Source organism: Pyxicephalus adspersus, chromosome 8 (genome assembly GCF_032062135.1).
Source record: "Pyxicephalus adspersus chromosome 8, UCB_Pads_2.0, whole genome shotgun sequence".
In the NCBI taxonomy this organism is placed as follows: domain Eukaryota; kingdom Metazoa; phylum Chordata; class Amphibia; order Anura; family Pyxicephalidae; genus Pyxicephalus; species Pyxicephalus adspersus.
The window spans coordinates 52,455,683-52,467,942 of NC_092865.1; the positions used below are offsets into that span (position 1 = coordinate 52,455,683).

The following is a 12,260-nucleotide window of genomic DNA, read 5'->3' on the forward strand; positions in this document are numbered from 1 at the left end:
AATGTTTTTCTTTTTCTTTTTATTTACTTGAAATACACATTTTATACCAATCTGCAAATAAAAACATATCTTAGACACAGTCGTCATTTTTTGACATTTGGTGACCTCCTGGGGCCATAGAGATATATGTAAGGTCACAGGGTAACACTGTAGGAAGAAACTGAATCTGTACACAGACTGTAACCAAAATATGGCAGACGTATGGAGGATGTGGGGGTGGATCGAGAGGATGAAACGGCCCCATGTGTTGGACCAATTCTAGTCAAAAGAAGGCATGGAATCTCTGGTAATATTTAAATACTGCTTGTGTGTACCCATTGGGGACATTTACCTTCACTACCTGTCAAGTGAAAGGTGTCAGTGAAATCTCAGACAGTCACAGAAAGTATGTAAAGTTGATGTTAGAACAAGAAATTTGATGAAAAGTGGCAGAGCTGATTTGGGGTCCGTGTGGGGCCACCTCTTGGCGGAGGAGGGTCCAGGGCTGCGTACATGCACACTTGCACCTCCCGATGCCCACCTTTTTGATGAGCAGATGTCACCAGGACAAATTGACTCAAGCAATATTAAGAACATTGTGTCCATGCAACCCTTACTTCCTCTACTATAAATGGGTGTCTAAATTGGAGAGCTTTATCATCACATGTCCCAATATATTCTCTATGAATATTTAATCTGTTCTGTGAGGTCACATGACCTATGTTACTGCCTCCTATAACCTAGAAGGGGGCTGGCACCCTACCACTTAACAAAGACAGAAAGCAGTTGGACAGGTCATCCCCAGGTCATCCATTTTTTGAGGTGTCTACATAGATTGTAACAAGGTAAAGTTCGGATTTTCATTGGTCTTGAGTTTGTCCTTGTTTGCTCCCTCCATTTAAACCTCTTTGAAATGTCCAATCAGGTAGGCACCTGCATTGCCTGAAGCAGCTTTTCCCAACCCTTTGAACCCCAGAGAAACCCTTGAAAAAAATTTAGGTCTTGGGAAAAATGCTCCATATATTGATGACCATTGGGCAGAATGTCTAACATAACCTCAACAGAATATCACCTTTTTGGACTGCCCAATGGCATTTACCTGTGAACCAATCAGGTACCATCAATTAGATGGCCAATCATCAACAGTTCAAGGAACCCCTACCAAACCCCTGAGGAACCCTGGTATTTTATGCTACCCTCATTGAGAATGGCTGGTAGAGATATTGGTAAAATTAGAGAGCGGTTGTACATTCATATTGTGGTTTTGACCTGTTTTAGACCTGGCTGATGTAGGAAGGTAAAAAGTGGACCTGTCACACACACAAAGCTTATCAGTCATTTTCTGGTAGGCACCAATGTGATGGAGAATCTTCATCATCTCTCTATAGGGCAGTGATGTGCTTGATCAATCAAAATAACCATACAATGCTAAGCTGCTGACACTATTAATGATAATTAGGTCCACCCCGCAGTTGTAAAACCGATAGGCCACTTGGGTGAGTCCATGTGGTTGGTTTACAGTTTATTTAGGAAGTGGAATGAATGGAGATTTTTAGCACTTAAGAGATGTTTGCTGTGCTAACAGGATGCATACATGTTGGACTGACCCCTGATATCATTCAGCAAATCTGTTGCCTTTTTCTCCAGTTCTTGAAGTTGTTCAATTTTATTACTCATGTCACGTTCATTTGTTTTGAACTTCTCTTCAAGCCCTGCATAAAAAAAAGATAATTCAACAAATTACATTACAAAAGAATGAGGGGTCATTTACCATGTTTGCTGTTTGCAAAGAACCCTAAAATAAACCCCTATGGAAAGCCATCATCCCAAGGAAGGAGGGGGGAGTTCTCCATGGGTATTGCTTTATAAAGGGGGCAGTCATATACAATGGAGGGTATTTTCCCAAAACCTATTGCAACCTTAAAATCAGGATACTTTTTTGATGATCTAGTAGACACCAGAAATCATCATTCTTTACATGCACTGAAAGAGGAACTAAACTCTTGTTGATGTGGGTACATTTTTGCAATAATACTTGCCAATTATGGCCCATGCTTACAGTTTTCAAAGCAGCCTACAGTAATGACAGGTCTAAGAAATGTTCACCCTGAAGCTGCCATTTTCTTTGTCAACTTTTAAAGGATCCATTGTGGTCCTTCTTAGCCAGTGGGTGGCCAATGATGCCGTAACTCCTGCACATGTATAACTCCTGCGCGTTAATTGTTCCTGGCATCTACTTCAATTCTGCTGGGAATAGACTTGGACTCAATGTTATGTGATGCATGCATCATGAAGTGTAAACTATAACAAAAAGCCACCAGGTTGAGAAGAGAAGGGAAAATATAGTATGTCTCCTCTGTCAAAAACCTCGACCTCCTATTGATTTTTCATTTTTTGAGTTCAGTTTTTTAAAGTATATCTTAGGCCCACTTTTATGGTAAAGTATAGGTAATTTCAAACCACTGAAGTTCAAAATGTTAGTTTTTTAAACCACAAACAAGATGATATGGAATAAAACATCCAATGTGTTTCAAGGCATAAAAATCGGGGATTTAAAATAAGGTACAGTACAACCGCTGTGTATATTTTATTTGTTGCTGAAGGGGTGGCACCCATGCTAACAGTATACAAATTTTAGAGAAGGGTGTCTGCACCCTGAATACATAGATGGGTGCAGATTTTGCTTCAAAAAGGAACGCGTGTTAAATCATCTGATGAATGATTGAAGGGTTATTTTTTGGACTCCATATTCATTTTCCTATATAAAGGGCTACTGCTCATGCATAGCAAAGCGATTGTGTTTCTGCAAAGCTCCCACTCATTACATTCACCTTACTAGATGTATGATGAAGCAAGTGACCTCCTCCTCCCTGTTGCAATTGCTCCCCATGAGCACTATGATTGGGGGATCGAAACCCACAGTCCCCTCGATCAGAGACACCAGTTATTCCGGTGAGGAGGGATGGCCGGTATAGAGTATAATTGGGTCTAAGGAATGGATACTGTTACTTTAACCTTAATGGGCAAGATCAAATGTTCTGTGAAGAAATGGAAAGGTCAAAGTTGCATATTAGTTGTTGAAATGTTTGCAGTTCTGGAGTCATGACCTCATTTCCTATTGGAGTTTGTATTTTCCTTTAAGATGTTTGCATGGATTTCCTCTAAAGCCTTAAAATGTATTGTTAGGTTAACCGGTTTCCAATTATAAACTGGCTGTGAATGTGTTTGGGCATCTGCATGACTGCATGGAGTTGAGTGGTGTCCTCTGTAAACCAGCCTCTCTCAGCCTTTTTAACATGGGAGAACCCTTGAAATAGTTTTCAACTTGCAGAGAACTCCTTATTAAAATTACTATATCCACAGCTTACAGTACATTAGTGTAGTGGTCAGAAGGAAGAATGTCACCTTACAGATAGCCAACACTACTGGTGTCAGGGGTAATTGACCTGAAAGGTATAATTTGCTCAATGAACCCCTAGTAACCCTGGTTGAGAAACAGTGCTGTAAACTAATGAGGAATAGGCTGGTTCTATATAAACTACATACATCATATATACTAGGTATATATCATGATAGTTAGGACAGCAATGAAGAGCATGCATTTGGAGACCATAAAAAACAATGGTGCCAATGACTTACCATCTAGTCTTTCCTTGGCGTCTATCGCTTTCTTTAGCAAGTCCTGAGCTTCGTCTTTTATGTGCTGTACTTTCTGCATGGCTGACCCTGAGGAGGTGTCCATTCCACCAATTTTGTTTTTCAAGTCTTTGTACTTCTTCTGGACCACTTCCATCTCCTGGAGGTTAGAACACAGGACATGAGGCTAAGCCTGGACAGACGGGATTTGCAGGATTTTTGGGAATACATGCTTTTTCAATAAACAATATTCTTTTGAATTCATCAAGACCATTCTTTACCAACAATGGGCCTCATTTTTCAATTACCCCTTCAAAGAACAATCTGTGTGCCATAGCAGAAAATTAGACTTCTAATTAGAGTTAGATGAATGAGACTACTGATCAACATATACAGGACAGATATTATGCTAAATTGGGCCAAACTATTGCGTGCATGCATTGTATATGGTCATGTTTTGTTCTCAAACAAGTAGACATTTACCAGTCCCTGAACATCATTCGTACCTTGTCAAGGCCATCTGTGGCCTGCTTAGCCATCATAGCCTTTTGGTTTGCTTCGTTAGCCTTCTGTCTGTTGGAATCCACTTTCTTTTTTAAAGCTTCCACTTCTGTGGCCGCCTTGGTCAAACGATCCATTAAGGAGTTCTCCATGTCCTCCACACCTGTTAATTTTTTCATGGACTGAGAAGAATACAATAGTAACACAGAGGCAGAAAACATACAGATTTATAGAATATGCCATTGCAACACCTGCAATAAAGAAATAAAGAAATGACAATCCATTTGTGTTTTTAAAAAATTGGTGTTAAACTCCAAATTTGTCCTTTTTTCCATTTTTAACACCAGGGGAATGATTTAAATCCAACTACACCCAAAACAGAGCAAGACAAATTATAACAATAAAGTTAATAATGGTATTAAGCGCTAAAGGGCACCAGTGTGCTTGCATGGTATCATGTGTGAATATGTAACACCCAAAGTCGAAAGAACAATAGATTTCCCAGTTTTTTGCATTACCCATGTCTGCATGAGGAGGGGCAGGACTTGTAGGCAGTGTAAATAGGCTGTGAACAGTTATAAGACCTCAATCTGTTAGCAGGAAACTACAGCCAAACACAGAACATAATAGGTTCTTGAATTCAAAAGTCCATTATCAAATGTAATGTCTAAATATAATTTTTAAAAATCAACAAGATGGTTTTGATATTTTGCTTTGTTCAATATTAGCTTTAGTTGGGTTTAAAACAAGCAAACTGGTCCTATCTCTAAAATAAATGTCCGTCCTATGTGAAAGATATGCCCATTATCATTACATATGACTTCTCCCCCGGCTCACATTAGCCTACTGTATCCTTTCCCAAGCTGCATAATCTCTACTGTGATCTGACAGACTGTAGGAAAGGAAATAAAGTCACCGTAATAGTGGAGGGAGGACACAGCCAGAGCTGTGTGAGAATAATACCAGGAAAGGGAGGGAGCCACCATTGTATTACAGAAGCAGCAACTCCTTCTGAATGGTTAACCCATCACTGGTGCACACTACAAATGAAGGCTGGGTCAGAACTGGCACGATATTCCTCTGTGGTTGAACATCCTTCTTAGTAACCTCTTATGCTTCAAGGGGTCATATCAGTCACAACATGCTCCATAATAAAGCTGTCCTGCAATATCAGATGGCATCCATATGGTGTTTGTTTTGAGTGAACATGCATTTAAACCTATGGTGGAAGAAAAAAATTCTGCACTTGGTGGCTTTTTATGAACAGCACAAGCTGAAAAAATACCTCCTGGACAATTTAATGTTTCCTATATTGTAGGAGAGACCAATATTAGGCTATATTATATGGGTGGCCCTTACTAGGGCACACTCCAGAGGTCCAATAAATGTAAATACTTGACTTATCTATTCTTCCCACCACTTCCTCATCTACTGCCTCTCTTGACAAATTTTTACACTTACTTCTTGGCTTACCTTTTCAGCTCAGAATCAAATACAAGCTCATGTGCTTTACTTTAGAAATCATCCACAGATTGTCCCACCTACATTTCTGACCCTCTACACAAACAGATACACATTCTTTGTATCTTTTGTACAAAAACTGATAAAAACATGTGATTGTGAGGACTACAGATTTGGAAGTCACTAGAACAGAAATACAATACATTTCCCTCATTTTGGGAGATATCCTCTCACTTTCTGTTGGGTCTACAGGACAGGCAGTGAACTGAAATCCCCTCAATGTGTGATCGGACAGAGGCTTTAACCCTCCTCTCCACTAATAATAATAAGAACAACAAAATTTTGGCTTTATGTATGGTTTAAAATAGAACCCCACTTGTCAATCTGCCTTTAGAGAACATCATTGGTCAGAGTATGAACCCGGGGGAACTGGACCTTGAAGGGGGTAGAAGAACTTCATACTGTGCTGCACCCTTCTGCCATGCATTCTGTGCCATATGACTTTTTTCTCAGCTTTATGAATGGCAGTAGTATGATTAGATAATAATCAGAAGTAAAAAAAAGTGAGTGGCTTTTCCAGGATTCAATAAGTAATAGTAAAACCTCCATATTAACTCTACATTGGTTAAGGGTTCTTACATTGTCCACACTGCTCTTCAGCCTTTTGATGCTCTGTTTGGTGGCATTTAGAGCCTTTTCTGCCACCTTTGCTTTGTTTCCGGCATCGTCCAGCAGAGATTTGGTTTCAGCAATGTTTCCACTCACTCCATCAGCCCTTTCTCTGTGCACATGGAAAATTAGGAAAATGTATTGTAATTATTTCAAAGCTTAACTGGCATTCCTTATAGAGGCAATAGCTACAAATCTTAAGATAACCTTTAGAAACCAAGAATATGGATCAAATAATGATGTTTTGCCAGCGTTAGCAAAATTTTGGCAACCTTTTTGTATTTCCTGTAAATAAAGGAGGATTAAAAGTTCTCTATTGTATTCATCCCTGCTGGTTATTACATTCACTCATACAGTATTCCATTCAGAGTCCCCTTTAAACCTCTCCCCTTTTTTGCCCTCTCTATTGATTCCAATGCACAAACTGGCAAAATGTTACCAAACTTTTTTTCGTATTTCCCCTAAATTAGGAGAAAGTAACAATTCTCAGTTTTACTCAACCCTGCTGTTTATCACATTCACTCCCATAATGTTAACTTCTGACTTCAGACTTCTGTTCTGGAGTTCTGATAACTAAACTGAGGACTTACAAACAAGCTGCGTGAGAGGTTCCCATCATAATTACATATTTTCCTAACTACTGGAGTTTTGGGACATCTGTAAAATAATAAGCGGGTTTTGCTCTAACAGCCCAGAGGTTTTGTGTGGACACATCTGGAATTCACACACAAAGCTTTCCATCTGTATAACCATTTGTTTTATAATGAACCCATCTGCAAAACAAATGAACACATCTTCTGAATTATATGCTTTAGAACATTTTTTCTCAACATTCTTACAATGGGGAAACTCTTGAAATCTCTTTCAGGTCTCAGAAAAACCACTGCCAATATTTATGATATACCTGATGGTCAATATGGAGATTGTCTCTTACACTGTTGGCCATTGGGACGAATTCCACCCTTACAGATACCAAAATCAATCATTGGCAATAGTAGTAACTGACCTGAACCCCTAGAAACTTCTGGAAGAACTCTGGTTGAGAAACACTGCCTTTGACAAAGCAAATATTGATTAGTAATCAAGGTCTATTTATGTAACCATAACCGAACTACAGTGTGGGCAATTCCCCAAATCATTTTGCAGACACCTTGATGGCCATCCTGTTATTTAGAGCATTTGTTGCTCTTCTAAATGGCAACAGTTCCCCCTCTACACCAAACTAACCCCCTGATGTCTTGAGGTAAGTACAAAGTCCCATACCTGGCCTCCATAGCTTGTTGCAGGAGAAGCTTGGCAGTATTTACACTATCCGAGGTTACATTGAGGATGAGGTCCACCCCGCTGAGGTTACCAATGCTCTCTGTGATCTGGGTGATGAGACTGATGATATCTCCAGGACTGGCTGGGAGGGAGATGTTCAGCACCTGTCTTGCCACCAGCTCAATGCTTTCTGGGTCAGCTCCTTCCTCTATGTACAGGGAATAAATACAGATTCAAAATTCCAAAAACCTTCCAATGTCAATGTTGGCTTATGGAGGCCAACTGGTGAAAGTTTATATTCATCCAGGTCATGGTTTAGCAAGTTGTAGCTGCTTACAGAAACTTTCACAAGTCCTTTCATGTGTTTGGACAAGCAACATCTTCCTAAATGCTGGAGTATGTTCCAAACTTGCATTAGAACTAAGAAGTCTACTTGGAGGAGTGGTGCAATATGGAAGGACAAGTCCAACTGAATGTGACCTTCTACTTCTACCTATCACAGCTGTGGGGTATTTGCCTTCAACTGGTTGCAGGAGATATGGATACATTTTGGCTTGACACACTGTTACACCAAGTAAAACATTTTGAGGTCTATAACAAAATGTGTTCACACAACATTCCCCAGGATTCATATCTTTTACCAACTAAAGCCAATTAGAAAAATGTGGGGTAATGGGACAACTTAGATTTTAGGGGAACTCTGTAGTTGATGAGGGGATATAGGAAAATTGTCCAATGTTACCATTATTATAGCTCTGTTCATATTACCTGTCAGGAAATCTTTAATCTTCCTAATGAAAGCTCTCAATTTCTCTGTGGAGTCTTCAATACGCCTCTTTGTATCCTTGGCTTTGTTCAAGGTGGATTCACTTTGCACCTTGGCCTCCTGAGCAATGTTTTGAACTTCCTGAATCTAGAACCAGGTTATACAATATACAGTTCAGTACTACAGCTTGCATTATTTTATTTTTGGCAAATTTCTATCTTGAAATTTAGAATTTGCTTTATTTCAAAGATAGAGGGGGGTATATACAGGGGGTACAGAGAAGGCAACTGCCCCAGGGGGTCCACCAAGACTACTTTCTCCTTTACATTTACCATTTGTGTCCTCAAATGAATTTCCTTTCAAAATCAAGGGCTGTAAAGATTAGGACTAAATAAAAAATGTTTGAATTTTACCCAATTTCATAAAATTTCCTAAAAATTAGCCCCTTAGGGGCTCAATAGTAAAACCAAATATGAACCAAAAATGAAAAGTGATATTTCCTATAATAGGAAAAATCTGCAACAGGGTCATGAAAAAAAATGAAAAAAATATGATAGGGGTTTAGCCTACCACTAATAGGCAAATTTTTGTTTGTATTGTTGTTTCAACTTTCAATATTGGAATGTATACAGCCCCCAAAAACTTCCATTACTAAGGCCTGATCACCGTCCAGGCTTAATAGGCAAACAAAGGTTTAAATACAAAATACCAATCACCAAATCCGACTTGCTAACTTTCAGCCTATAAAACCATATTTGGACAAAACTCATACTGTTTGGGTTCATGCCCCTTAAGGTGTGGTGCAGGCCACCTACCTTCTCAGAGATGTCATTCAGCTGGTTAGCCATGTTTTCCAGGTCCAGTTTGACATTCTGAGCAGATACCAGGGCCTTCGCTGAAACTGGTAGAGCCCCATTGCAGTTCTCTCCACCACATTTCCTCCTGCCTTGGTCATCCTTGCAGTTGGCTCCTCCACATGTAGCCTGATCACAAGGTTTATCCCCTGGTGCTCCACAAATCTTACAGAAAAATAAATCCAAAATGAGTCATATAACACAAAAAAATGGTTAGCCTAATGAGTATTCAAGGCAATAAAATATCTATGGCCACCAATTGCCCATTGGAGGCTCACAATGTAAAGTGCCCTGGGCCAATTTTTGGGGGAAGCCAATTAAACTATCAGTGGGATGTGGAAGAAAGCTGTCATACCCAGAGGTTACCCACAAACTCCATGCAGGGTCATGGGACCCTAATGCTGCAAGACAAGAAAGGCAACCTCTGAGCCTTTGTGCCACCCATTGAACTGTGCAGTCATAAACTCCCAGCTTAATCAAACATGACTTCACCATTTCTCTGACTTCAATTCTGTGCATTTTATTATCATTTCTTTACTCATATTACGTTAGTACCTTCTCGTTGATTTTAAAAACATTCAGATCCTTGCTCTTCTTCTGCAGTTCCTTTAGTGAGCTCCGATGAGCGGTCATGTTCCTTCTGTAACTGTCTAGTTTCTCTTCCACAAGCCTCTCCGTCTCATCTCGTGTTTCCTGGGACAGGTACACGGGACTATCAGGACCATAAACAGAATAATTGGCAAGTCTCTCAGCAGCTGTAGAATCCAAATAAGCCTTTAGGATGCTCCCATAGGACTCTAAAATATATAATTGTACCAATAAAATCAGGAAATCATATATAGTATAAAAGAATTGGGATTGACTGATACATTTTTCTGTAATAGGCTGATTTGAGGCTCAGCATTCTCATAGTTTGAAACTCAGTTGCATATTTGCTTCTTTGATGACGTACAATTGACTTTGTTGCATTAAAATATTGCTAAACCCTAAATGGCTACAGTATGCAATAGAATTCTAAGCCTGTTCACTTTTTTCTTCATTATGTTACTTACAATGTAACTACAACAAGTTTTTCATAAATTTAACTTAACATTTTATGGCAATTTAATAACAGAAATCAATTATAATATATAAGTTATTTAATGTAAATAGGGGTTTGCTTTTTTTATTTTTTGTTTTCAGCCAAAGGCTACCCATGTAGAAGATGACCAGGGACCAGGGCTGCTATAGGAGGGGCACAAAGGGTACTTCTGTACCAGGCCCTGATCAAAAAGAATTGACTTTTGCACTGCTGGAATTTTAAGACATGGGGGGGGGGGGGGGCAGAACATTTATCTATTATGGCCCCAGAAATTTATGATGGTGGATCTGCCAGGGAATAAAACCAATAGTGTTCATTTTCTAGACAGTTTACATAAGCAAAGTTTTGTTGACTATCCAATCATGGTAACAAAAATTCTGTTTTTTAAGTGTCTTTGCTCATATTTGGGTATTTTTTGTAAGGTAATTTTCATAGCATTCAAAAGCTGCCAGTTTAGTTCTGCTTTAAGGCTATGAGCACACTTGGATCCTTATTGCTAGAAATGACCGTTTCCATTGACAGATAAATCAAGGAGCACTGTTCTGTTCTATGGAGAGGGAAGAAGAAAACTCTGCTGTGCTCTTCTCCGCTAAAATGCATAGCAGTTATTCCCCTTTAGTCATTATATGACCTGCCATGGCAGACTGAAAAATGATATTGAGGGACCACTGTGCTCAAGAAAAGCTGATCGTTCATCTTGCGTGACAATTACCCGACATTTGTACACAGCTTAACTATACATGTAAATATGTTTAATGAAAACAAACTAGATGATATATTATTTTAATATTATCTTGAGTTTCACTTTAAATCTTAAGCCACATTATAGCTACAGGTAGATTTATGCTTAAAGTGCTTGGATCCTGGCTCAGTTGGTGTCACCCTGCAGACACAACAAATGTGACTTTTATGTTTAGCAGAAACCTCACCAAGTGCCTCCATAGATAGATTGATCTATCTATCTATCTATCTATCTATCTATCTATCTATCTATCTATCTATCTGTGGCAATTTTTATTTCTAGTGTGAAATCTAATAAAGTGGAAATGTTGATGAAAAAATCTGCAAATAACACGCAGCATGTAAATCAAACATTTACTGCCGATCAGTTGATACATTTCATTTCAAAAAAATCCAATTAGGTTCTGCTCAATCTGATGACATCAATCGCTCATGATTGTCTGCAATAGTATAACACTTACGTACAGCAGGGGGATCTGTATTAATTTTCCTGGGAATGTTCATCCTTTTATACATAGAGGAACCCTTGAAAATACTTTCAGGACTTCAGGGAACCCCGGCTATAGTTACTATATTCAGAGATCACAGTACATTACGTGTGGTGGTCAATGGGAAAAATACCTCTTACATTGCTGGCCATTGGGGAAGAATGTCACTCTTACAGATAGCCAAAAAGATTCTTGGTGTCACCTAACCTGACCAAAGAACACAAACTGCTCATTGCTCAAGAACCCCCAGCAACCTCTGGAAGAACCCTGGTTGGGAAACACAGATCTAGATCCTCATTGTCTTTTTTACAACCAGCTGTCTGGTGTCACATAAACTGGGGTTGTACAAAACTCATCTAAACATTTGAAGAGGATTCTTGCAGTTGGTGCTCTCTTGTGATGACATAAGTGCAGTGCAGTATAGAATTCATTGCTTATCGCTAAGGCTCTGAATATAGCAAATACCCAGCTGTTCTGTAAACTACTGCAGATCGCAGTCATGATGATCGTAAACAAAACAATGTTTACATTAAGCCAGTGATGGAACATAGAAGGTGGTCAGGCAGTTACATTTACAATGTTGTTTGCTGGAAATAATTTAACAGCCACTGGGCCTGATTTTTTAAAGCTCTTCAAGATTGGAGAAGATAGACTATCATGGGAGAATCTGGGATAGCAAACCTGAAATGGATCTGGTCCAGAATTGAAAACATTTTTCAATTAAATAGCAAATGATTTTTAGGAAATCAATTCCAGGTTTGCTGGATTACCCATGTTCTCCCATGGTAGTCAATTGTCCCCAATGCTACTTAGCCCAATGT

General features: G+C 39.2%; 1 protein-coding gene across 3 annotated transcripts in view; it reads right to left on the reverse strand.

Annotated features, from left to right (window-relative positions):
- Positions 1-12,260, reverse strand: part of LOC140337095 (laminin subunit beta-1-like) — a 62,850-nt gene continuing 50,590 nt past the window's right edge. For 2 of the 3 annotated variants that reach the window (XM_072420636.1, XM_072420637.1), the window contains 8 exons: positions 9,685-9,926; positions 9,091-9,294; positions 8,278-8,422; positions 7,510-7,717; positions 6,217-6,358; positions 4,122-4,298; positions 3,619-3,775; positions 1-1,691 (listed from right to left, as the gene is read on the reverse strand). In XM_072420636.1, coding sequence (XP_072276737.1) covers positions 1,558-1,691; positions 3,619-3,775; positions 4,122-4,298; positions 6,217-6,358; positions 7,510-7,717; positions 8,278-8,422; positions 9,091-9,294; positions 9,685-9,926 — 1,409 coding nt within the window. In that variant the 3' untranslated portion in view covers positions 1-1,557. Of the gene's footprint in view, positions 1,692-3,618; positions 3,776-4,121; positions 5,336-6,216; positions 6,359-7,509; positions 7,718-8,277; positions 8,423-9,090; positions 9,295-9,684; positions 9,927-12,260 lie in introns of those variants that run through there. The other variant, XM_072420638.1, reaches the window with a different exon arrangement.